The 27,844-nt window shown below is 38.8% G+C and overlaps 1 protein-coding gene and 1 pseudogene across 2 annotated transcripts in view; one reads left to right on the forward strand and one right to left on the reverse strand.

Annotated features, from left to right (window-relative positions):
• The window catches only part of SLC39A8 (solute carrier family 39 member 8), a 92,245-nt gene extending 79,211 nt beyond the window's left edge, over positions 1-13,034 (reverse strand). The window contains exons 1-2 of one of the 2 annotated variants that reach the window (XM_025386139.1): positions 12,674-12,867; positions 11,975-12,446 (exon numbers count right to left, since the gene is read on the reverse strand). In XM_025386139.1, coding sequence (XP_025241924.1) covers positions 11,975-12,193 — 219 coding nt within the window. In that variant the 5' untranslated portion in view covers positions 12,194-12,446; positions 12,674-12,867. The other variant, XM_025386140.1, reaches the window with a different exon arrangement.
• Positions 13,035-17,228: 4,194 nt separating this feature from the next.
• Positions 17,229-27,844, forward strand: part of LOC112624348 — a 102,595-nt pseudogene continuing 91,979 nt past the window's right edge.

Consider the following 27,844-nt stretch of genomic DNA (forward strand, 5'->3'; position numbering starts at 1 on the left):
GTAAAAAGTCAGGAAACAACAGATGCTGGAGAGGATGTGGAGAAATAGGAAAGCTTTTATGCTGTTGGTGGGAGTGTAAATTAGTTCAACCATTGTGAAAGACAGTGTGGCAATTCCTCAAGGATCCAGAACCAGAAATACCAATTGATGGTTTGCAATCCCATTACTGGGTATATACCCAAAGGATTATAAATCATTCTTTTATAAAGACACATGCACACGTATGTTTATTGCAGCACTTTCACAATAGCAAAGACTTGGAACCAACCCAAATGCCCATCAATGATAGACTGGATAAAGAAAATGTGGCACATACATACCATGGAATACTATGCAGCCATAAAAAAGGATGAGTTCATGTCCTTTTTAGAGACGTGGATGAAGCTGGAAACCATCATCCTCAGCAAACTAACACAGGAACAGAAAACCAAACACCACATGTTCTCACTCATAAGCGGAAATTGAACAATGAGAACACATGGACACAGGGAGGGGAACCTCACACACTGGGGCCTCTCAGGGGGTGAGGGGCTAAGGGAGGGATAGCATTAGGAGAAATACCTACTGTAGATGACAGGTTGATGGGTGCAGCAAACCACCATGGCACACGTATACCTATGTAACAAACTTGCACGTTCTGCACATGTATCCCAGAACTTGAAGTCTAACAAAAAGTATATACATATTCAAGACTGGCAGAAATGTAGAGAAAAGAGAGATGTAAGGCAAGACTGGATGCAGAGGGCGGCAGCAGTAACCGAGTGTATCTGTATTGAACACTTACAGCATGCCAGGCAAAAGACAGAGTGGCTAGACATATCTGATTTCATCTCCACTACAACCCCATAAGGTAGGTACAATTTTCCCCATTACACAAAGAGGATGTTGGAGCTTCAAGAGATTAACTAAGAGATATCTGCAAGTTATTATGACAAGGCTTATGTGCATTTGATACGGGAAGGGGAAAGAAAAACTGAGGAGTCAATGTTAACATCCAGTTCCTCAGTTTAGTTCAGTGAGCAGATAGTAATACCTATCACTAAGATGGGCAAAACAGGAATACCAAAAGATTTTGATGGAGAAAGGGATGGAGTTGATGAGTTCTGTTTGAGACAGGTTTAGACCTGTTGAGTTGGGGAAAAGAAAAGAGTTAGACATCAATTGTCAGCTGAGTGCGCAAGGCTGAATCTCAAGAGAGAAATCCGAAGTAAGCCAACTCATGTAGAAAGCATCTACAGATAGATAATCACAGCCATATGAGTCATCGAAGATATACAAAAACACTGTGTGACATCAAAAGAAAACAGGCTCAAGATGGAAACCTGAGGAGCACTAATATTTAAAGAGTGAGCAAAGAAAATCAAAACTGAAAAGCAGCAGCCAGAGAAGAAAAACATGGCACAAACAGCTGCAAGCAAGAAAAGAATGTGTTTCAAGTAGGATGTGATCAACACCAACAAAATTATCAGAGCAGTGAGGCCTGAGAAGCACCCACTGAACCTAACAATAAGGTGATTCCACATGACTTGGTATAAATTTCAGGGAAGTGGGTGGGGTGGGGGGGGGCAGAAAAAAGCCAGAACCAATGGTTTGAATAGTGACTGAGAGGTGAGAAAAGAGAATAGGCATTCGTACCTTTCTATGGTCCAGTTATCCACAGAAAACGAAGCACAAAGACCATGGAATATTCAGGTGAGTCAGAGCATAGTGGCCTTGCTAATACAGCATCTGATTAAAATTAGCCCAAGGGAAAAGAGCTGAGGATTCAAAATTGGAATGTCTGGTCTCCCAGAAAAATTTGGGCACTTTGTCTAACTTTTACCAAATGACTTACTCGTATCTCAATTTCTGGGGGAACGGATATGTCCCAATTTTCTCACAATACTGTTTTGAGTATCAAATGTTAATTGTCAGGAAATAACTTTGCAAGATTAAAAACTACTTTGTAGAGGAAGTAATAATGAGTTTTAGGGCCAGCCCTGATTATTGCAAGTACAACTTTAACAAGGGGAAGAAAAAACTTTTTTCCCCTCTTTTTACTCAAACAAGAGGACAAGAGGGGAACATGAGCAGAGAACATATTCCTGCTTCAAATAAATGAGTGTACGGTTCCCAGTGGCTTCAAGAAAATGGCATTAGTTCCAGCTTGACATCCAGACACTTGGATGACACAAGAGGCACTTGGCTTTTTGGAAAATAAGTCCTTCTGTGGGATGATACTCTTCAGCATAAGAGGCAACAGTGGAAAGTGCATCAGTTAGAGAATCCAGTCACCCTGGAATGGAATATGTGCTCTGCCAATATGAGTCATCTGACTTGAGTTACTTAACCTAACTAAAGTTAAATTTCCTCAAGGGAATAACAAGAGTGTTTACTCCATGGGATCAGGAGGATTAACAGAATGGTGTCTAAGGAAGAACTGAGCAGGATGCCTGGAACACAAGGAACACAAGAAGTGCTCCATAATTGTTAGTAAATATTCTTACTAGGACAGGACCTGTTTCCTCTGCCACAGTAAAGGCCCTGTCCACAACATTTACTTAAACAGTGTTCATCCCAGGACTAGAGACAGAGCCAGTGTCTAGCTGTTCCTGCTAATATGTGTAGGTGAAGTAACCAAATCATATACTCACGTTCTGGGGAACTCTGCTCCTGAAGAAAACTGTAGAGCATTATGATTTAATATTTCAAACTCTATTACCTGGGACCATCATAGCATGCATCTCTTAACATAAGGGGCTGTGTGTTTTATAGAACATACGATGAATATTTATATAAAGTAGGATCTTTTGCCAAGCTCAGAATCAGTCTACTGATTTTACTGTTCACTGAAGTTTGAGCTAACTTTCTGTTTCCCTGCCCCTGAAGAGATACATCTCTCACTTCTTCCTGTTAGAACAAAATGGTCTCATTCTCTTATCTGCTTTCTAATCAACAGGGTTCGGCTAAACGCAGAGGGTCCTGGATTCTTTGGCTTGCAAAATCCATATAGAGGTCCATATAGATTTAGAAGTAGATCTCAATTTAAAACCACAATTCTATCCATTTCTGGAAGTATGATATGGTTCCCCAAGCATTCACATTTCAGTGGTGATGCCCATCTGCGGCAAAAATAGTAAAATAGAGCCAACTCCTAAATGTAGCACCAGAAGTCCTCTAGAGGGGAGGTAATAATTTCAATGCATATTGAAGTACTCAAATTATTTTAGTAGTCTCTACACCTAAGGTTTACATTTTCAAGGATTTACTGCCAGTGCTTGGTGAAAGTGAAGTGGAGGTAAACTGTAAAAGCCTTTCTCAAGGTGAGTCACCATGGAAACCAAGACTGAAATCAAAGGCACTGGACTGACTTATTTCTCACTGATCTTTTTATTTCATTAATTCTTACTGTCTTTTTATGGCTATGCTTTCTTCTTTAAGTTGACAGACGCTTGGGTGTTCAGATCTTCAATGGAAGACAATTTTGTTAAGGATAATGTAGCTATATCGAGTAACATAGTATTATGATGATAATAACTATGTATTGAGGACATAATTTGAGCCAGTCCCAATGCTAAGTATTTTACATAAACTGTCTTTTGTATGATGTATTATTGGAAGCAATGCAGGTAATTAAAAATGTCTTATATCTTTATTGAGTTGGCACATATACTAAATATATAAGTGCCCGAAATACATTAAATGCTCAATAAATGTTAATATTGTTCTTATTTTCTAGTCCAAAAAGCTGTCCTATGAGTAAGGCTCTTTTTTTCTCAATTGACAGATGTAAAACCTAAGGATTACAAAAAGAGGTTAAGTCACTTGCCTGTGATTTCCCAGGTGGTAAACAAGAGAATTAGAATTTCAGCCCAGGCTCGCCTGACTCCAGAAGCCAAGTTGTAAACCATTATGCTGTATTCTCTAAGATAGTTAGAGGTCTAAGAAGCTCACCAAATAAACTGGTTACAATTATGGATTATTTTTAATTAGGTTCAAAAAACTAAAGACTTAGAGGCATTATCAATGCTCACTTGATTTTTTTTCTCTAGCTATTCAATTAGTTATTTAAAGAAAAAAAAAAAGTCAAGGTGTTAAATATTTGACCTTGGAGGGCATAATGCTACATTTCAGGTTCACCTTTAATCTAGACTCACAGATTTTTGTTTTTATTCTCCTTAAACTTCAGGCCAAGAAAAACAACAGAGTATCTTAGAAAGAGACGGAAGCCAAATTAAACAAGGCTCCATTCTGAATGTTTTCAATGCTCCCAAATCCTATCAACACAAAGGTAATTGGATGAAAGTTCCATTTCTTTATAAAATAAATCTCAAGACTACTGAAACAGACAATTGGAATAGTGTGAGAATAAATTAATTAGTTTTGATTGCAAACAGGAATCTACTGTTATATAAAGTTGGAAATGGGAAAATTCTGAAAAGTACATATTTAGGTAGTCTAGAGTAAACATTATTTTTTTAAAATAAATTGCATTGTAAATGACCCTAATACTAGCTGTTTGCACTTAGTAATGTGTACATCCCTTGAGGAAACACCACTTGGAATACAAATAACTTGCAAACCCATTACCAGCCACATTAAACCACTTTCATTAGAGGTTGCTTTCCTTTTCCTGAGGATCACTGATCCTTCTCAGCTTCAGGTCTTATTTCCCACTTCTATTTATATTCCTATTTTTCTCCCCCAATCCCTACTACCACCAAAAGAAATTCACTTTTCTCAAAAAAAAAACAAAAAAACCAAAAGTATGTTAAATTCAAAGAAAACACCTTTAAACGATTATTATGGTTGAAAAGTAATGGGTTTTTATGACTAGGAAGCAGAAAACTAAGTCCCTGCCCCTCAATATCACCCAAGATAAGAATAAACCATGGAAAGCATAACAGCTGCAAATCTCCCACCCAGATGAGAGAACATCCCTAGAGAGAAACAAAGACCTATCCCAATTCAGGAAAGTTCACCTGATAACTGTGTGAGAAAGCTCAAACTGCCTCCTAGCAGCACTGTCTTACCTATGTAAGGAGTCAGTGATTCTGTTGAAGTACTCGGCTCGGCTCACCTACTCTTCCCTCCTTGCTTCAACTCATTCCCTAACACCTATGCACAAACCACTTGCTCCAGTGTTGTGCAGTTAAGAATGCAATTGCTTCAGAGGCATCATAAGGGAAGATTTCCATTCTAAACTGCCAGAAGAGACAGTGGATTCATTGGCAGAAAACTAGCATAAAAGTGACAAATGGACTGAAAAGTTTCATACTAGACATGCCTGAAGTCTATCCATAGAAGAAAGTACTATTGTCGCTTATAGTCCCTTAAAAAAATTCATTGTATATGAAAGAGTAAAAGAAAATTTCATCCTCTAAAAAAGAATTCATGTAATTCACATGAAAATTCATCACATTTGGTATAAGCAAGAGTTCAATCAATAAACTTTTTAAAACCCAAACGAGATAAGCTGAATTGACTGAGTCGTAACTTTTCCATGAGGGATTTCCAACCCCCCAAAATCCCTCACCTTTCTAAACTAGTAGCAGATGTTTTCTAGTACCCATGTGACAATCATATATGGCCTTGTGATATGTTTTACAATGTCTGCTTTCGTGATTACTGCAGATTTGCCTTCCATAGTCACTTTTCACAGTTTCCATCTTATTTCTTCTCTTTTTTTTTTTTTTTTTTTTTTTGAGACGGAGTCTCGCTCTGTCGCCCAGGTTGGAGTGCAGTGGCGCGATCTTGGCTCACTGCAAGCTCCGCCTCCCGGGTTCACGCCATTCTCCCCCGCCTCAGCCTCCACAGTAGCTGGGACTGCAGGTGCCCGCCACCACGACCAGCTAATTTTTTGTATTTTTAGTACAGATGAGGTTTTACCGTATTAACCAAGATGGTCTGGATCTCCTGACCTCGTGATCTGCCCGCCTCAGCCTCCCAAAGTGCTGGAATTACAGGCGAGAGCCACTGCACCCGGCCTCCATCTTATTTCTTAATTATAAGGTCTCTGAGGATAAAAGTCATCATCATCCTAGCCTCCGCAGCTCTAGTACCATTTCCTTAATGTGACTAAGCAATGTAGCCAGATAGGCAGTGGATGACTAGTAACTTCTGTCCGTAGTTCAAAATCTAAGGTCACGGTTGCTCTAGCTAGAGAAAGTATGGTTTTCTAGATTGTAATTCAAAAAATGCACTATAGCATAGTGTGTAAGATTGCCTGAGGTTCTACTACTTACTTTGTGACGTTGGTCCAGTTACTTAACCTCTCTGTGCCACATTTTTCTTACGTATAAAATGAAGATAATAATGGGACCTTTATCATAGAGTTAGTATGAGTATGAAATGTGATAATACAAATAAATTGGTTAAGGGAGTAATGCCACATAGTAAAAGATCAATAAATCCTAGCTATAATTATTATATTACATATAAAAGGGTTCATATGACTCCTAGAATAGTGGGTAAAGATGTGATTTTGGGAGTTAGATATGAAAGGAATGAAAAGCATTTTCCTAATGGATCCCAATCACACCTGGCATCAAGGCAAACTAAGCTCTTGACATCACAGTCAAATGAATTACGAATGTCCCTCATTTTCCCAAAGCCTTGAAATACAATCAACATACTGCACACAATCACCTTATGTGAGAGTGATCTAATAGATCAGAATGGGGCCATTGTCTTGGAGGATTCTTGACAAGAGACCCAGGTAACCTCACCCTCTGTCCTGCCTTTCCAGTTTCTTACCTGAACAAGCAGGTTAGAAGGCATTCCTAGAAGGTTTACCCCCACCATTTCTCAGCCCATAAAGAGGAAAAAAAAAAAAAAGAAGAAGAACTAATGTTCTTTATCTCTTCTGTCCACAGTCAGTGATTCCCAGAAACACCCTCATCTAACCCATCATTACCCCTACCCCAGGAAAAACTGCAGTAGATGACAACAGGCAATGCAAACAACATGTTTGCAGTATCCACACACATACATACACTCCTTTTTGCTACATACCACTAGCCTGGCCACCATTAATATGCGCCCAGAGTTATTCTTTCTCCCTCTCTGGCATCACAGGGCCAGAAGATAATGAAGGAAGAGATCTAACAATACTTAAATAAATAACCATTACAGGCAAAATATTGAAATAGAAAAGGCTTATCTTTGGGGCCTTTTGCATACTCTTCAGCCATGCCTGCTCTTCTAGAAGTCTCTGCAGGCAGAGCCTTTATATTACCTTCTGACTTTCTCCAGATTCAAGTGGTCCTTACATCTCACGAAATCCACTGTGGATGGCTCCTTAGCTCCCACCTTTACCCACTCCAATACATTCCACACTCCCACATCAGATTAATTTTCTGAAAACAAAGGTCTTATCCCACTTTGGTTTTTAAACACATTTATTCCTAGTGTTCCATTATTGGAACACTAAGCATGTGGGAGTTATTTATATCCTTCTGCTCAAGGTCATTGCCAAGGTCTGATTGCAAAAATTCACAAAACTGCAACCTTAGGCATAAATGGGTTGTTCCTTAATCAGACGTATCACTGTATCATGCATTATAATTATATGCGCATATGTCATATGTCCTCCAATAGACTGTAAAGTCATGTAAGCACTCAAATTATCGACCTCATCTTAAACAATCTTCACCCATCTATTCAAAAAAAATCTAATGAATACATATTATAAACCAGGCACTACACTAGTCCCTAGAGAGAGGAGTCAGACCATGCCCTTCAACTTGTTAAAAATCTTTTGGAGGGTAGAGGGAGGCAGCAGGGGTTATAGCCACATAAGCAGAAAACTGCAATACATATAAAATAATTTACCTGTTATAATATAATTGCAATATATAATATGTTATAATTGCACAAGCACCAAGAAATACAGGATTTCATTGAAGGGACTTCGACTACACTCTTGAGAAGATCAAGAAAGGCTACTCAGAAGAAGTAATGTCTAAACTGATACCAGAGCATAATCAGGTATTTCTAGAGAACCAGGCACTGTAAATGGTCCATTAAAATTAGAACTGTGACAAAGGATAAGGTTTAAGAAACACTCAGGGACCAAATCAGAAAAGGACTTTAAAGCCACTATAAGTGTTTGAAGTTTATCTAAAAGGCACTGAATTGTTTTAACAGGATGAATGATATGATCAGATTTGTATTTTAAAATAACCACTCAAATTAGAGTGCAGCAGACATTTAAAATGTCTGTAGAACACATGAATAGTTAAGTGACATCAGCACTGTAAAAAATATTTCAGGAATTCAGAAAATACAGAAATCAGTAAATCAGTGCTGGCTGTGATATCCCAGAAAGGTTTTATGGTGCAGTTTAACTGGGCTTAAGAAAGTAGATTTTCACAGAGCAATTTAAGGAAAAGAAGAACATTTCAGCCAAAGGCAGGAAGGGTCCAAGGAAGATAATGAGCTCAGAAGTGGTTGAGCAAAAGCTTATGGGAATCCATAGAGCAGTGAGTAGTTTAGTTTAGTAGGTGCTAGGTCTGGAGCAGTAGGTTGACACAGGACAATCAGGCCATAAATGCTAGGCTCAAGATTTAGAGTTTACCAGCTAAGAGACAGTTCATGGAAGTTTTTTGAAAGAAAGAGTGTTGCTTTGAGAAGACTGAATATTGAAAATTGAAAAAGGTTAAAAAATAGAACCTGGCAACCAGGTGATGGTAGAAATGTGAGAAGAAAAAAACTATGTGCAATGCAGGAGATAGGCTGCAAGATATATATCAAAAAATATGTATCAGAAGAAGAAACTCTCTGAATGGAGGCATTTCCAGCAGCTCAGTATGATAATTCAGAAAATAGGATCTTCCTTCTATCAGGCTGTTTAACCACTATCTACACATAAGAACTTGAAAATACAGTAATTGAAAGAGGAAATGAGGGAAAGGAACATTCGAAGAATGAGAAAGGAACACCTGAACAAACAAAAGGCAGCACTGAGGCCATTCTTAAATGTCCTAGATTAATAACCCAGGAGTATCCAGATATTTGGGGCTTCCCTGTGTATGCTCGAAACTCCCCTCAATAGATCAGACCTTTATCCAGAAATGAGGGCTCCAGAGACCCATTTGGCTAAAAGGGCTCCCTCCTCTTTGTTGTTTGGGTTACTGCTTCTATCTAACTCTTTGCACTGTCAGTAGCTATAAGAAGCAAAACTATTGGCTCAATTGTTCTACTGTCTAAAGTTTGAACTCAGGCCTCTTTGATATCCCAAAGCAACAAGCTAATTTAATAGTACTTACTTAAGGATACAGAAGAAAAATATTTAGAAAACCTTCCAAAATTGTCTAACAAATCTCCAGAGTTCATTAGTCTATCACCTGAGAAAAGCTGACCTAATAAATATCACAGCCCTCAACCAAAAGAACAGTTATTTGAAAACTAAGTCTTGTAGAAGATTCAGTAAATTCCTGGACCTTAAAACAAATTTTATTAGCCTTTTTCAAAGTCAAAAACCAGTGTCTCACAATAAACGTGTGCATTGTTTATTCCACCCTATGAGGAAACTGAAGTTGTATTCTTTAGGGTATGTGAGAATTAATGACCCTAAAATTTTACTCCAGAATTGGGTGGTTTCACACTGGAGCATACACAAATGCCGTGGGCTCAAGTCCGTCAACTACCAGCAAATCGATGGATTCTTTTGGATTGGTATTTCATTTGTCATCGTTTAACCAATGATTATTGTTTTCACTAGGACTTTTTAGAACATCAGGCAGGGCGCGGTGGCTCATGACTATAATCCCTGCACTTTGGGGGGCCGAGGCTGGCGGATCACCTGAGGTCAAAAGTTTGAGACCAGACTCACCAACAGGGAGAAACCCCATCTCTACTAAAAATACAAAATTAGCTGGGTGTGATGGCACACGCCTGTAATCCCAGCTACTCGGGAGGCTGAGGCAGCAGAATTGCTTGAACCCGAGAGGCGGAGGTTGCGGTGAACCGACATCGTGCCATTGCACTCCAGCCTGGGCAACAAGAGTGAAACTCAGTCTCAAAAAAAAAAAAGAAAAGGAAAGAAAAAGAGAGAACATCAAAGAGATGTTTGTTAGGCTGATTAAGTGGCAAATTTTCCTTGGCTTCCTTTTCTTTCCAAGGTAATTATGAGCTTCTTCCTGTCTCTTTTTGTTGCCCACAGAGGCCATAATGAGGGCAGTTAAATATGCAAACATAAGAATGAGAAAAAAAAGGTGTCAAGATACATATAATTTTACCTATTGAGACATCCTACCTGCTAATAAACAGAGAATCATATTACTGGTACACTTAACCAATTTTCCTAAATAATTTAGGCATGTTTTCCAATGTCTTTGTGAATGTGGTGCGGGGAGGTCTTTTGCCCCTTTAAAATTCATCAACACCTCCAGACACTGCAAGATAAGGAGGTCATGCAAGTCAAAACAATGTGTGGGCTACAGATAGGCAGCTTCAAGTCAGTCCTCTAAGTTTCTTTCCAAGCGCATGACCATACCTACCTGGAAATACTGGAGTCAGCTCAGCTGTTCCCCGTATTTGATAAGAAAAGAATGCAACTAGACAGCAAATACTTTATTTTCTTAAATATTAGCATAATTTGTGGGCATTTCCATTTTTCCAACACATCATTTCTCAGATATTACCCCAGATATAATAGCATGCTCAGAACTGGAACTATAGACAATTTACTAAAGAACATGCATAAGGGGACCACAAAACCCTTCTAGGTCAAAGAGAGACCACCTCTGATACGTCATGGCGTCAGAAAGTTCTACATTTCCTTAAGGGCCATATATTTTAATTGTGGTAAGATATTTCTAACAAAAAGAATACCAACCTACCTATAATGTTATTAACATGGAATTTATTTGATTACAGTTTCCCTAACTGTAATCTAAAGTCATGTTCATTAGGAAATGCCAAATTTCCAAGAGCAGAGTATAGTATGCAGCATTTCCCAAACATCTTGGACTCCAAAAACTTTTTGTAACAAACTAACATCGTCCAAAAATGACAAACAATGTGGAAAATACTATATTCTGCTCTCCAGTAGCAGTTGTCAGTGGGACAGGAGTAAATGAAAACAAGTCAAAGCACTGAATTAACTGAGTTTTAAAAGACAGAGAGCAGTTTTGGAAGGATGCAGAAACTACACTTTGTCTACTTCACAATTTTAAGAATTACCCAATCACAGAGTATTTATTATAGAAATAATTAGGAATAATTTGATTTTATGTTTACAAACAGGTATGATGTTTAATTGCTCCTAGGTAGTTCCAAGCTGTTCTCAAAGCCAAGGTATTACCAAATGCCTAGTAGTACCCTGTTTGTGTACTGAAGAATTTTTTTTTAATCATTTTCGATAAATACTAGAATCAAATATTAGACCTGACATATGACAAGGAACTAACAATATAAGCCTAGTCTACCACCATCTGGATGACCAAATTAGAAGCTTGGTCTCAAGGCCGCCCCTGTTTCAGCCCTGAATGCCTCATGTAATGTACACAGGAGCCAGAACTACATTATATCTCGTTTTCAAATGGCACTGGTTACCCACCGGGCAACTGTTAACCAGGGTGGCATGTGATAATCTTCTTCCTTGCTGACCTTGTAGGAAGTGTGTGAGCCGTTATCTTTCTGGGAAGATTTAAGTAACTCATTCCTATCTAAAAAGCATGTTAAGGTGGCGTCACACCCTCAACTACTGCATAAACTTTTCAATAAAACCTTATAATCACAAGAGTCTGACCTCTCAGTTCATCGGGCGTAAAACTGCAGTTACTGGCTGCCAAATCCCTTAACAACATTAACCTTTTAATCCTTTAGCCTCGTCTAGTGAAAAGCAAGTGTCACCAGATACCGCCTTCTACTTCAGAAATAAAACAAGATTCTTTCTCCTGCCCTTTTCCCAAATAAAAACGGCTCGTATACAAAGTGAGGTCTAGGGACACCCACAGTACAGAGGGCTGCCCGGGCCTGACGGCCTTACCTGGTTGAAGTGCAGCTGGCCAGGCTCCGGGACGCCCACGCGGGAGGCGGCTCCCATCTGCTCCAGTAAGTGCTGGAGCTGCGCCGCCGACAGACTCAGATTCGCGCCGAACACGCTCAGCACATCCTCGCTGAAGGCGAGCCCTGGCCCCTCCGCCACTCCTCCGAGGCCGGCGGCCGCCAGCAGCAGGAGCCCGGCCACCGCCCGGCCCGGGGTCATCCTGGCCTGGGCTTCCCCTTGAGGGCCCGCGACTGGCTGCCGCGCAGAGGGACGCGCGCGGGCGCACTGGCGTCCGTGCCCAAGGGCGCGAGCGTCAGTGCTCGGCGCTGCTCCGAGTCAGAGGTGGCGCGGGACGCCTCTGGTTCTCCGACGCCTTCGAAAGAACAGCAGCTCGCGACCTGCGGGGCATTGAAGTGGCAGCGTAGCCGCGGGGAGCGATAGGCGGAGTGGGCCCCCCGGCCTCCTGGAGAGCCTGAGATAAAGAGGACAAAGGGGGACAGAGATAAAGGCCACCAGGGCACCAGCCGGCCGGCTCCAGAAACGCTGCGTGGCAGTAGCCCTCAAAAGCCCGGCCGGGCATGGGGCCAGACGCCCCGAATCCGGGTTTGCAAACGCCCCAGGATTTGCGTACATATGCTCCTCCCGGATATAAAGCCCCAAACCACGCCACTTCTTAGGAAAAACTAAAACCACACTAACTGTAGAACTCCACCTCCTCTTCCTGTCTTTCTGCTTTATTCTCTCCGCCGCAAACTTAGAAGAGGTGAGACGTGCAGTCCCCAAGGAACTGCAGAAAGGGGCTCTTCCGGAGTCCTGGGGATTGCGTGTCTAAACGGGACCCTCCCTCTACCCGGATCTCTTCTCTGGGCTTGGCAAGTTAATCAGAAGGACTCGCTGGCCTCTCACCTCTCCTATCTGTTTGTTTCTGTCTGTCTCTGCGTCTTTCTGTCTGCGTGTCAACGTGAGACTCGGTCTCTGGATCTCTCTCTTTCTGTCTCCCGCCCCCACAACCTCTGTATCTCTGACAGGTCCGCAGTGAAACTCCGCGATCCGCTCCGGCACTCTTTACAAATAAGGGGAGGAGGGCCATGTCCCCGCCTCCATAGCACGTGGTGACCCATTTCTCCAGCCTGAACTCCCGCACGCGTCCACGCCGGGGCGCAGGACCGCCGGCCTTCCCTCCGCCTGCGCTGCTCATTCCCAGCATCAGCCGGGCCCTCTTCCCTACCCTCATCCCTAAGGGTTACCTGATGCCACCTCCGTGTCGGGGTCCCTAACTGCTCTCTGGTCTCAGATACGCATGCACCTTTTCGTGACCTTGATGAAACCAGCTTCCTGAAATGGAACCTGGAGACCCTTGCATTGTCTACATGATTAACAGGAATTGCTTTTTTGTCTCACTTCTTAAAATCAGAGGAGAAAGAGGAAATCCAACGGTAGCGGTGGCGGGCTAGCTGAGGCAGCACTACCCAAGCCGGCACTTCCTGGCGGGATATCCGCAGATCAGAGGCATGTTTATTTGTTCATATGGAGGCTCAAGAAAAGCTGACTTAGGTGTGATGTCAACAGGTTTGTGTAAAGCGAGTGTGGTGTTTGAGGCAAAGGTTGTATCTGGTGGATATAGCGGTTCAAGTGTAAAGTGAAACCATGCTTCACTGTTAGATGGCTGTGAAAGGAAAATAAATCTTGAGACTCCAAAATCACCAAGCTAAAGGGAAACATTAAGCAGGGAACAGCTTAGGGCAAACCTGCCTCCCATTCTATTCAAACTCATCCCTCTGAGGCTCATCTGAGACAAATGAATATCTGATTGCTTTCTCTTCTCCATTGTTTATGCAAAAAATGCAGATTCACTGGGCCAGACTAAACTGTGTATTCAGTGGACGGCTGATCGTGGCTTCAAAAGAATGTAACCTTTTGTCTCTTGTCTATTATACTTCTAACATGGAAGCCCCCACTTCCAGTTACTGAACTGAACCAATGTACATCTTACACATATTGATTGATGTCTCATGTCTCTCTAAAATATATAAAAGCAAACTGTCCCCCCATCCACCTTGGGCACATGTCTCAGGACTTTCTGAGGCTGTGTCAGGGGCACGTCCTTAACCTTGCCAAAATAAACTTTCTAAATTGACTGAGACCTGTCTCAGATATTTTGCATTCACGTGACTAAGGACAATAAAAAGAATTCAAGGTGCTGTTCTTGCCTTTCATCAGGAGAATGCACAGCCTCCTAAAATAGCACATTTTAAAGAGACATTAAGTCTAGACAAGGGGGAGAAGATGGGGAAAGGGAAAAAAATCTTAATCTTACAAGAGGAACCTAAAGACATAACTGCAGAAGAAAGAGACAGGTAGAGAACATTCCCAGAGGCTAAGGATCTAGGCAGATGAAGCCGAAGGACTGTCATATGGAAGAAGGTTTAACTATATTACATCTAACTCCAGGGGACAGAAGGCAGCAGTCATGGGGCAAAGTCACCCAGAGGAAGGTTTCTGCAGAATTATAAGGCATGGCTGCCTTGGGAGATAGTGATTTCTCCATGATCAAAAGTGATTCAAATCAACAGATCCTGGGTGACCACCTATAATATGTGCTAGAAGGATGCATGCCTGAAGGAAGATTAACTAAATGATCTTAATACTCTGCTCTTTCCAATTATAAAATCTATGCATTTGTTAATAATAATATACAGAATTATGTTGATGCTAAAAGGGCAAATATTTCACCTAAGGGCCAGAAGTAAGTTAATATCACTTGTTGATATTAAGAGTAAGTTGTGCTCTTAAATCACTCAGCTCCTGGGACTCTTCAAGCCTTTTATTGGATTTTAAAATATAGTTTGTTGCCTATTTTTCCTTTGGACCTCCATGATGCAAAATGATTTTTGGAAATTAATGAATACTCTAAATGGCTAATCTATACCCAGCAAGTTGTTTATTTCCAGCTTTTCTAAAACTAAATTTGTTCATAAAGTGTTGGATTTTAACAAATATAAAAGGTTTTTAAAAACACAAATCTTGGCTGGGCACTGTGGCCTGTAATCTCAGCACTTTTGGGAGAATAAGGTGGGTGGATCACTTGAGATCAGGAGTTCAGACCAACCTGGCCAACATGGAAAAACTCTGTGTCTACTAAAATACAAAAATTAGCCAGGCATGGTGGTGCGCACATGTAATCCCTGCTACTCAGGAGGCTGAGGCATGAAAATGGCTTGAATCTAGGAGGCAGAGGTTGCAGTGAGCCAAGATCAGGACACTGCACTCCAGCTTGGGTGACAGAGTGAGACTCTGCCTCAAAAAAGAAAATAATAAAAATACAAATACAAATCTTACATTGTGGATTTTTAGAATATATAATTTATCTATTTATCAGTCATTCATGTCTATGCACATACATTATGGCAGCCCATCAACTCCACAAAATAAGAAACAGTAAAATAAATGACCAACCTGCATGCCAACTTTACTAAGCCCAGTTAACATAATGCAATTAAGAGAAAGTATTCAGAAAATTTCAAGTTACTAACTACCAAATAGGTAAGGCTAATTTCTAGATCATCCAGACTAATAAACTATAATCACCAAAAAACTACATGTTAGGCATCTCTAATTCAAAAATTCCAAATCCAAAATACTGCAAAATATGAAACTTTTTGAGTGCTGAAATAACACCAGTGGAAAATTCTACACCTGACCTCATTTGACAGGTGCACAAAGTTATTGGAAATATTATGTAGAATTGCCTTCAGGCTATGTTTATAGGGTGTATATGAAACATAAATGAATTTTGTGTTTAGACTTGGGTCCCATCCCCAAAATATTTCATTATATATATGCAAATATTCAAAAATCTTAAATAATCCAAATTTGAAACATTTCTGGTCCCAAGCATTTCAAATCAACTAATAACCAGATAATGTTTCATTTACTTATTTATTTATTTATTTATTTTTTAAGAGGCAGGATCTCACTATGTTGCTCAAGCTGCGATACAGTGGCTATTCACAGGCACAATCCAACTACTAACTACCACAGAGTTTTGACCTACTCCATTCAGACCTGAGCCAGTTCACACCTCCTCAAGCAATCTGGTGGTCCCCACTCACCACCACCCTACTCCTGAAGGGCATCATATTGATGCCAAACTTAGTGATTGGCACAGCCCACTACATCCCAGAATTCCTGGCCTCGAGTGATCCTCCCACCTCAGCCTCCTCAATAGCTGAGATTATAGGCCTGTGCCACTGCACCCAGCCAGATAAATTTTGGGGCCCAAAATATGGCATTCTATAAGTACTATTATTACAAAAGAAAAATACTTACAATTTAAAATATAATGTATAATATATAAAATATATTTTACTTAGAAATTTGCCTGAAAGATCTAATACTTTTAAATGATAATGAGGGTAGCATGCCAAGAACACTGGCCAGCGTGTTGAAAAACGTCACGTTTCTGACTCAGGCACTTGGGAAACCTGGGAAAGTCATTTGACCTCACCAGGATGAATTCCCTCGTCTGTAAAACAAGATACTTGGGACAGAAGAATATCAAGTCTCCATACTAGCCTTATTATTTCTAAGTGTCTAATTTGGAAGTCGCTTGTCAGAACAAAACATGAAATACCCAAAAAAGAAATAAGACTTCACTTCCCCAAGTGAAAGGACAGTTAACTTCAAATCTAACTTTCTCTAATGGTTTCAGTTTTTTCTCAGTTCAGATCTTTTGTGACTATTGCAAATATGAAGTAAACTGGCCTCTTCTAAACATTTTCGTGCATGCATTTTCTCTGTGGAAGGACTAATGAGGGAATCTAAAAGATGGCTCACCCCTTTCTCTTCTTCTTCTTCCCTTCTCTTCCTTACCATCCAGCCTGGAAGTCATTAGGTGGAGTGTAGCACAATAGTGTCTGTGTGAAGGGGAGCTATAGGGACCCAAAGAGGGGTGTTGGAGCTTGAACAAGAAAAGTATATCTAAGTAGGAGAGAATGTAGTGTGGACAGTAAGAGCCCAAGTAGGGTCCTGAAGGTGTCCAGATTTGGGAAGAGACATGGGAAATCAGAGCTGCATCACTAATGGGATAAGGGTGTATGCGTGCGCACAAGCACTGACTATCAGACCCAGGTGTGATCAGCAGAGTATCTTTCCGAGCATGATCTGTCAGAGCCCAAGCTGGAAGAGCAGGGTGTCCACCAAAGTAGTGGCCAGGTGTTGGGTGCCAAAGACTGAGCACAGCTAGGAAGCATCCATGGATCTAGGGGAGAGAGAAGGAGTCAGCCAGTGTGGAGAGTCAGAGCCTGAGAAGGTGACGAAGGCAGCCAGACCTGACAGTGGTCATAACAGAATGTCAGAGATGGCCAAGGGGGAGGAAGGTGACCCTGAAGAGCAGTAGCATGAGGTGTCAGAGTCTGTGCAGTGAGGATGGCAGCCTGGCATGGTGTGTCAGAACCGAAAGAGGATAAGGAAGGAATCAGTGGGGAAGAGGATGCAGCAGAAATACATTAGTTATACATAAGGGGATTCATTAAATAAGTAAATATATTAGATTATAATAGCCAGTTTTCTCGTTATCACAGTAGGGAGTTGCAAATATGGAGAGGGAGAAAACTAGAATGAACGAACCTTCTGGTCTTATGTAGGAATTGGAGAGATCAGTATCAATTCATGGTTTGCTACGTGCAGCATGTGTTTCCACACTATATATATATATATATATATATATGTAAATAATTACCAGCTCTGTCCACTGACCGGGTCTGAGAACAATGACACTAATAGCAAAGAGCATAACGAGGGCACTGAGCTTGGCTTCTAAATATTACTATTCTCTACTAAACGGAACCAGAGCCCCTTAGAAAAAGGGCTGATTCCAGAAGCAGACAAAGAACGGGATGAACCTGGAATATCACCTTGTGCCTGAAAGCAAGGGAATGGTCCAAAAATGCATGTTAAATTCTTCCAGGATAACATGAGATTAGCAACTTACTCTAAAATGGATCAGAATGAATACAAGTATTTTTACCATGCTGACCACTTCCCTCTATGTACCTCCTAATTTTAAAATTTAAACATTGAATACTGATGAGGAAAGGAGAAAGTTCCTGCAACAAATTACGTTAAAGTTAAATCTAAAATTTTACAAAAAGTGTAATTTTCAGTGAAATTAATTTACTCACTAATACATATTTTTAGCATTTGCATCACAGTCCATTGTGTCTGGAATATAAGAATGAAAAGATACTCCTTATTTTACTCTTAAGTAGCTTGTAGGTACAGGTTGGAGGAAGGTGAAAGATGGTTGCTGTAATGAAGACTTTAAATGTTGCGGTGGAGAGAGAGAGGAGCACCAGTGTCTGCAGATGAAGTGAGCAAATAGTTTCCAGAGTGGGTAAACCCTGAGCTTTAAGAATAAGTAGAAGTTTGACAGAAAGACAAACAAAAAAAAAAAATAATAAGGAAGAACATTCCAAGATGAGAAAATGCAAAATAAAATGCCCTGAGAGACCTGAGAGAATAAAGAGAACTGCAAGGGGGTTCTTGGAATTGGAGAATCTGGAATATAAAGGCAGCATCTGGCAGAATCAGGAAAAGTCTCAAAGTTCCAAGTCTTTGTCTAATGATATCCTCAAAGATTCCTTATGATCATCTGAGGCAACAACAACAACAAAATCTCTTCAGTGAATTTAAACCTCCTTTATCCTGTATTATCAGTATCAATATTTATTTCTCATTATTACCAATAAACCATACCTAAAATGCTCAAATAAGAGCTAGATAATTATTATATCTGGACCATCTATGTCTATTCAGCCATCCATACCAGAGACAGTATAGGTAGGAATTAGATTTCTCCAAGGCCCCTCTTAATTCCTAATCTCTAAAATGGGGATTAAAATAACACCTGCTAAATTTACCACACTGAATAATTGTGAAAATCAGATGTGATAAAGTGTGTGAAATCCCTTTATCAACTGTAAAGCTGAATGCAGGTGTTCATATATGCTGGAATGGTAGGTAACATGACCCATGTAATAAGCCTAGCAAAAGGCCAATGGGAAATGGACAAGAACAACCAAGAATATATCAGAACAAAGACTACTTTATACCTTACAAAACTCTTAGTTTTTTTTCCAGGAAATTAAAGCGCTAATCAGAAATGGAAAGATCCATAAATTACACCAAGTCTAATCTTGTCATTTAGGGGATCAGGAAAGGAATGCTCAGGAGAGTTAAGCAGTATGGCCAAGTAACACATTTAGACTGAAACGGAAGCCCAAACTTGTCTTTTTCCATTTCACCACCACAAAATAAACACGTCAATGTTTCAAGAATAACACCCTTACGACTTTAATGTCATTGAGTAAGTGAAATTGGAAATTATACTAACCTATGTTCTTCTTAGCTTTTCTTCTTTATCCCTTTCCTTTCATTCTTTTCTCCTGAACCAGTGTCCCCACCCTTTACGCTGCTGTTTCACTTGAGCTCATCCAGCATTAGTTCAGCATGGTTTTTGTGCTTTATAATTCTATAAATTTTAAAATTATTATTGGAGTGTTGGGAAAATTTACATATTCTAACATGGAAATATACTGACTAAATTAATGAAAAAAATATGAAGCAGAACACGGTTTAAAACAATGTAAACAACTGCGCGCATGCGTGTTTGTGTGTACATTAACAAAGGTCTAAGGAATATGTGCCAAGCTGTTTACGATGTTTTCCTTTTAAGAAGTAGGTCTGAGGACAGGTGATTCAAAGCGGGGAGAACAATACCTTTCTCTGTGGAGAAAAAATGTGTTGTTTTCCTTTATATCCTCTTTTTTTTTTTTTTTTTTTTTTTGAGACAGAGTTTCACTCTGCCACCCAGGCTGGAGTGCAGTGGGCATGATCTTGGCTCACTGCGACCTCCGCCTCCCAGGTTCAAGCGATCCTCCTGCCTCAGCCTCCCAAGTAGCTTGAACTACAGGCATGTGCCACCATGCCCAGCTAATTTTTGTGGTTTTAGTAGAGATGGGGTTTCATCATGTTGGCCAGGCTGGTCTTGAACTCCTGACCTCAGGTGATCCACCCGCCTCAGCCTCCCAAAGTGTTGGGATTACAGGTGTGAGCCACCGCACCTGGCCAGTACTTAACATTTTTTCAAAAGGCATGTTTTACTTAAAGGAATAAAAAGTTATCAAAATATAGATGATGGAAGAAGTTTGAGTAGACTCTAAATGGGGACAGGGAGAGTAAGGTTCAGTAGATTGTCTCCCTATATCTGGTGAGAAGAGAGTCCTGGGCAGCAGACAGGAAGACCCCATGCTGTGTGGCTGGCATGCTTCTTTACTACTGAAAGCTAACCAAAAAGCAGAGACTTATTTAAAATAAATGTTTTACAAAGCCCTGAAAAGCATCCAACTCCTTTCACTCTGAATTCTCAATAATGCCACGTCTTTGATGCGGCATGGGGTAAGCTGAACAGCAGGCATGAATAATTCTCCATGAGAGTACTTCCCATATCTCCACTCTCCCAACTCTTAAGGATCAGAGTCCGAAAGCCTGACTGAAATTGAGCTGCTGGGAAATGTAATCATGTGAGAACAATTAAAAATTTTCCTTTCAAGATAAGAGCTTAGTACAAAGCCTAGCCTTAGACAAACTTATGAAATGAAATTATGACAAGGAACTCTTCTCCCCTGGGTTCTCAACCCCTTAGTACCAGGAACCTACAGCCTCTTCTCTTCCCTTTCTTCCCTTGCCTTCTTTTCCTTCAAATCTCCTAATCCCAGTAACTTTATGCATGCTAAAATATTAAAAATTAAGAACAAAAAATGATAACTGATCAAGCTCTATTTGCATTTTTTATTTTTTATTTTTGTTAATGATATCCCTGGTTTATGTAATTTGCAAAGTACCTTTAACTTAAGAATTTAAGTGAGACTATTGGAAATTTAAAAAGCAAACAGAGAAAGTGTCCTCTCTTCAGTATATGCACTACTAGGAGCTTAAATCTATACAAGAATTTTCTTGATTAGTTTCCGTCTTTTCCAGATATTTATTCACATCACATTCTTGCTGCAGAACACCTTTGTGAAATGACGTGTTTACTCTCTCTATTATTAGGTACTCATCTGTAACTTGTGGTTAAATCAAAAAGCCCTGTTTGAAAGAGGTTTATGTTCCCTAAGGAATGAGCATCAACTATCCCAACCCAAGGTTTCATGGCAGCACAGTATTGTGGAAAGAGCAATGAAATAAGAATGAAGATTTGAGTTCTGATTCTAACTGAAACAATGTGAACAGTTTTGTAGTATTCATAGTTTGAGTCCCTTAACAATTCTGTGTATCTCAGGAGGTTATTACAAGAATTAGTTAAGATGACATAAATTAAAGTATTTTATAAGTTATATATTCAAGGAAACCTAAAATTTCAAACTGGCCAAACCAGGTTGAGAAGTCATTTTGAGCATGATTTACAGCATTGTGACACTACTTGTTGTCTGTACACACATAACAACATCAAACAAGCTAGGTAGCACATCTTCTCTAGAATGGAAAATTCGTTCTCTGCAGCTCCAGGGAACCCACTGCAGACGACACTGCTCCCTTTTTTTTTTTTTTTTTAACCTGGGTGGAAATTTTCATTTTACCATGAACTGTTTTAATGTTTTCCGGTTCTATTTCCTGTTCTAATACTTTTGGTTGGTACACTTCAGGAAGAGAAAAAATTTGGGGGGGCACAAACAAATGACAAACCAATATTTGGTACCTGTGGTTTTACATTTATATATAAGCCATTCTTGTAATAAAGACTTAATGAGGATCAATGCACTTGAAATAAAGTATGATTTACACAAAAATAAACTAAAACTAAGGACAGATGTTACAGGAAAAGATAATGGTTTAAATACACAGGAAACTTACAGTCCAAAAATAGTATGTCCCAATATCCTAAGAACCATAAAGAAATGGTTAATTTGTATTTGAGATAGAAGAAACATTCACAAGACATAAAGTCTAGGGCCATGGAAAAAATGACAGATTTACTAATGTCCAATGATTTTTATGTTCCAGGCCCTAATTGTTGCTGGCTTATAAAGTCTGCAAACACTACACTTTGCCTTCTTTGGTAAATGTGTATTTCTCAAAGTCTGTGGGCAACATACGGACCTTGTATGTCTTCTGTGAACCCTACAATCCAGTCATTAATTCAAGTTAACCGAAACATGCTTATTATCTTTCTAAAAATGAAAAAATATACTTTCCACTGCAGTTTTGGAACTAATTTAGATTTGAAACAATTTTTTTATGTTCAAAGAAGTGTAAAACTTTACTTAGACAAAAGCACATGAGTCTTTTTAAGGTTAACAACAAACAGGAATAAGTAGGTGCTTTGCTTTGTTCCGATGTCCCTTTTGCCTAATCGCCTACATTTCTCTCATCTAAAAGAAGAATAAATTGCTATGATGGAGTTAATTCCAGCAAAATAGGGAGTTCATATGGATTCGTTTTCAATATTTTATTGTTTATCATTTGTGAATCTGAGGGGGAAAGAAAGAAATAAGGAGGGTAGAAGAGGTATTCTATAACAGGATGAGTTTGACAGTATGTTTCACATATTAAGTTCTTCTTTCCTTTGACATTTCCTAATTTGTTTTATTATTAAAGGTGTAATCACATGTTCAAACTGTAATTTTCAAACTTTTATTTTCAAACTACCTTGAGGTCTTATTATATATTTAAACTGTAATCCTACTGCTGTAGAAACAAGAACTAAGTAAGCAAACCCTATATTTAGCAGGAAAAGAAATTCCCCAAGGCCAGAATTATTATGCTCCATAAAACTTGCCAACTGCAACTGCACCCTCCCACATGTAAAGGGAAAATTTAGACTAAAACCTTAAAATCCAAATGAGTAAGATATAATAGGTGACCTAATAAATAGCTACCACATTACAGAATTTTCGTCTAAAATATTTCATAGGGATAGTAAATAAGTTAGAGAGTTTTAATCTAAAATATTACTAAGTGTCTAAATAAACTTTAAATATTTAATCTAAGATAAAATCACCAAAACTATTTCATATGAGTATCTAAAATAGGAATAAAATGCAACTTCTCCAAGTTGTTTCTTCCTACTTAGACTACTGAGATTTAATACAAAGAAAACTTTTACCAATATTATGTCAAAGTTTTCAATCTTTAAAATGCAAAATTATGTCTTTTAGGTCACTGCCTGTTCTGTTCATCATTTTCTGATTCTGGGATTTGAATCTTTTAAAAATACTCAGAAAAATCTTGGAACAAACATGGAACCGAAATAAATTTGCCATTCAGAGAGTAGGACAGAAAGTCAAAGCCGATAAGTTCAAATGTCCTTTCTGCTCTTTTATCTTAAGAGAAGCCTGTAAGTCCTCCATCTTAGCCAATGCTGGAAAGTAAGATTAGAAAAATGGGACTAGAAAAGGAAGCAGGATGTTTAGCATTACTGTCTGCAAACACTACACCTGGCCTGTGTGATAGGTATAGAACTGAAGAATGGACGTCATCACAGACCAAAGCATATCAAACCTGTTTGCAGAGTTAGTTCAGAGATGCCTGGGTTTTAAGATAAATAGAGAATGTTTATCACTGGTATTTTTTTTTTTACTCATCTATGTCCCTGTTGACGCTGTAGAATTCAATGTTTATGACTATAAAAACAATACCATCAACAAAAATAATATCTATAATTATCCTCTCTAATCCACAGTTATTATGATGACATAATCACTCTGGAGCAATTAGGTCTGTGGGGCAGATCTGATTGAAGCCTATTTTGAAGATAACAGTATTTTCACTATGCCATTCAGATTAACATGTCATCAGCTAAAGGCCATCATTTTCTTACAGATATTCATTTCCTTGTATAACCTTTGCTTGACTTGTTATCTGATGTTTCAATTCTGGTATATGAATATGTGGAAAATTAATTTATTGCCTTAACCAGAGAAGAACACTTTGCATACGCAAAGAATATATATATTCTATATATTCTTAAATATTAAGAGTGAATTTAAATCAAAGATAGACAAAATACAGACAAACAAATTTGTTTTTAAATGTCAATTCATTTAAAACAAAGATCAGAATTAAAAATCATAAGCAATACGTATTTCAAATTTATAATCTTCTTTTGATATAAATATTGATAGAGATGATCAAGACCATTATCTATTAATAAGCTGATCTACATTTGAGAAACAAACAAAAAAAATGCCTACTGACTGGGCTTCTTGCCAAGAGCCCAGGTTAAAGTACAAAGAGACTGCAGTGTTTGATCAGCCCGTGAAGTTTGTTATGAAGAACCTACGTGTGCTTGGTCACAGTGTATTTTTACCTTCAATTATTTTAAAATTGTTAAAATACTGGCTTTTTAATTTTTTAATTGGTCTTTAATCTGTATCCTAAATATTTCTTTTTAAAAAGTTATAAAACTCTATGATTCTCAACTTTGTACTGACTACATAACAACCTTCAAAGGACCTGTTCACGTGACTGTGTGCTATTAGCCTTTGGCCTATGACATGAACTTATTTAATATTTAGATAGTATAAGTATATATGGAAAAAGAGGGACTTTTTTGCCAGGGAATGCCATTCAGAAATGTTGTGAGGATTAAAGTAGATAGTATATATAAAGTGTCTAGCATAAAGCCACATAGCAGAGGCTCAGTAAATGCAAAATGTATAAAAGTATGTGTATGTGTATCTCAAGCATGGTGCTGTGCTTTCATATACTTCTTTCCTTTTCCAGTATATACCACAATGCCCTAAAAGAATACTAATGATGATTATGACATTGGTCTGAATTTCATATCAAAAACATTTGTGGCCAGATACAGTGGCTCACGCCTATAATCCCAACACTTTGAGAGACCAAGGCTGGAGGATTGCTTGAGCCAGGAGTTCTAGACTAGCATGAACAACATAGTGAGACATCATCTCCACAAAAAGTGTTTTTAAAAAATTAGCAAAGCATGGTAGCACATGTCTGTAATCCCAGTTACTGAGGAGGCTGAGTGGGGAGGATGGCTTGAGCCCAAGAAGTTGAGGCTGCAGTGAGCTGAGATTGTATTACTACACTGCAACTTCAGCAATAGAGAGATTTTATCACAAAAAAAGAAAAAAAGAAAAAGGAGAGAGATGAAAGAGAAGGAAGGAAGGAAGGAAGGAAGGAAGGAAGGAAGGGAGGGAGGGAGGGAGGGAGGGAGGGAGGGAGGAAAGAAAGAAAGAAAGAAAGAAAGAAAGAAAGAAAGAAAGAAAGAAAGAGAAAGAANAAAGAAAGAAAGAAAGAAAGAAAGAAAGAAAGAAAGAAAGAAAGAAAAAGAAAAAGAAAAGAAAGGGAGGGAGGAAGGAAGGAAGGAAGGAAGGAAGGAAGGAAGGAAGGAAGGAAAGGGAGGGAGGGAAGGGAGGGAGGGAAGGGAGGATATTTATTTCTTCTTTAGTAAAAAATATATAAGCACTGAAAAGAGAAACTTTTGCCATCACAATATCTACAACCCAACCTTATCTGAATTCTTAAACTCTGCCTTCTTTTCTGTTACAGCAAATGATTTTTCCACGCTTTCTTACAAGACCAGCCTTCCGATGGATCTCATCCTTTTTCCTACTCAAGTTATTTGTCTCCACAATTCTAACCTTCTTTCTCCTACTATATCATCGGCTCTGGACTAGATCATTCCCATGAACAGAAAATATTGTCTCTTTTCTCTTAAAAGTTCCTCCCACCCTACATCTCTGTCAAGCTACCACTCTATTTGTTATGGGTTGAATCGTGTCCCCAAAAGGAAGATATGCTGAAGTCCTAACCTCCAGTAACTCAGAATGTAACCTTGTTTGAAAATAGGGTTGTTGCAGATGGAATTAGTTAAGATGAGGTCATCTTAATCAACAGGGTGGGCCCTTGATCCGATATGACTGATGTCCTTTTAAGAAGGTAGCCATGTGAAGACACAGAGGGACACACAGGGAGAATGTCATGTGATGACAAAGACAGAGATTGGATTATGCAGCTGCAAGCCAAGAAATGCCAAAGATTGCCAGCAACCACCAGAAGCTAGCAAAAGGCGTGTAAAGATTACCCTAGAGGTTTCAGGGGAGCATGGCCCTTGCCAACAACTGTATTTCAGACTTTTAACCTCCAAAACTGTGTGTGAGACAGTAAAGCCACCCAGTTTGTGGCACTTTGTTATGGCAGCCCTAGGAGACTAAAAGGTCATCAGTTTCCCACTCTGTACCAAATCATTCCCATGAGCAGAAAACATTATCTCTTATCTCTTAAAAGTTTCCTTGACCCTATATCTCTCTTAAGCTACTGCCTTATTGTTTTGCTTGCTTTTGATGCCAAATTTCTTGAGTTACCTACAATTGCTGTATTTACTTCTCCTCCCATTCTCAAATGCACTTATTCTGGTCACGATCCCTCATCCCACTCTCCACTCCCCAGAAGATAGTTTTGTCAAAGTAATTTATTGTACTTTATTTTTCTTTATAACATGTAATATCATATGTTTATTTTTAATGTAGCTATTTTCTGTTTCACTTACTAGACTCTGTAAGTTCCAAAAAGACAGGGGATAGATGTATTTTTTAACCACACTCCAGGCCCTGGTACTTCATATATCTTCAAAGAAAATTGATGCAATACATTTGCTTTCAGATTTTTAATTACATTTAGTACAGAAAATTTCCATTTGGATATAAACACTCTTTGTTTATGGATGGTAAAATTTTGCAAGGATTTTGTTATAATTTTTCAAGAATTTGGAAGTTACTACTAATATAAAGTTTACACGCTGTGCAAGCATACATTATCACTTATATTTTATCCCAAGGTAAATTATGATGTCTTTATATTACACCTTCTACAGCTATTAGCAGACACTAATCTTCACATTCATCCTATGTATTAGGAAAAAAAGATGTTTAACGTTTATCTGACAGATTTGGAAATGAAGAGACTTAAGACCAAAGGGCCTTTCTGTGATATCTAAGTGGATAAATGATAAAATGCAAACTGGGATAAGAACTTTGAACTATCAAATCAGTTTAATTTTCACTAAAATCCCCCAGCAACAACACCACCTTATAATTTCATTGACATGTACAATTATTATCTTAGTTATATCAAATGAAAAAAAATAACTTCCTCCTGGATATTAAGGCAATTTACAGATAAGGAATATGAAATCAGATATTATGCAAATATATGCAATAAATGAAGATTTCTTGCTCAGTTCTTATTCTGTGGGCCAGCAGAAATTTAGCACAATGAACTGAGTAAAAAGAGAAAATTAAGGAGCACTGTTAAATGTATTCATAAAACGCAATATCTAATTTGAAGGGGGCTATGATCACATTAGTCTATGATGTGATAATTTACAGTAATCACCACTTATATCCACATAAATTTGCCTTTTCCATTTTCTCATTGCCTTGTTTATCAGTAGTAAACAGTAGTTTAATAGCAAGATAGAGCAGCATATTAAAGATACTGTGCTAACTGAAGATATCAGGGATGAAATGTTACAGTTTCTTAAATTACTATACTTTCTATCAAGGCCTCCATAGAAGAAGAGCACTATATGTTTTATTCAAGCTACCTTTTGGACATGAGTTAATATAACAACAGCATTTTTGTAATCTATGTGTGTACATAATAACAATAATTTTATTAATACTTTATGTTCATATTTCCACTGAACTCATCTTTTTTAAGAGGATGCCTTAACAATACCGCTTTCATGAAGAAAGATTTGAGAAATTTCAATGATGAAGTGATATTGGACTTCACAGCATAGAAATCATTTAAATGTACATTTGTATGCTCTTTTATCACATC

Source organism: Theropithecus gelada, chromosome 5 (genome assembly GCF_003255815.1).
Source record: "Theropithecus gelada isolate Dixy chromosome 5, Tgel_1.0, whole genome shotgun sequence".
Lineage (NCBI taxonomy): Eukaryota > Metazoa > Chordata > Mammalia > Primates > Cercopithecidae > Theropithecus > Theropithecus gelada.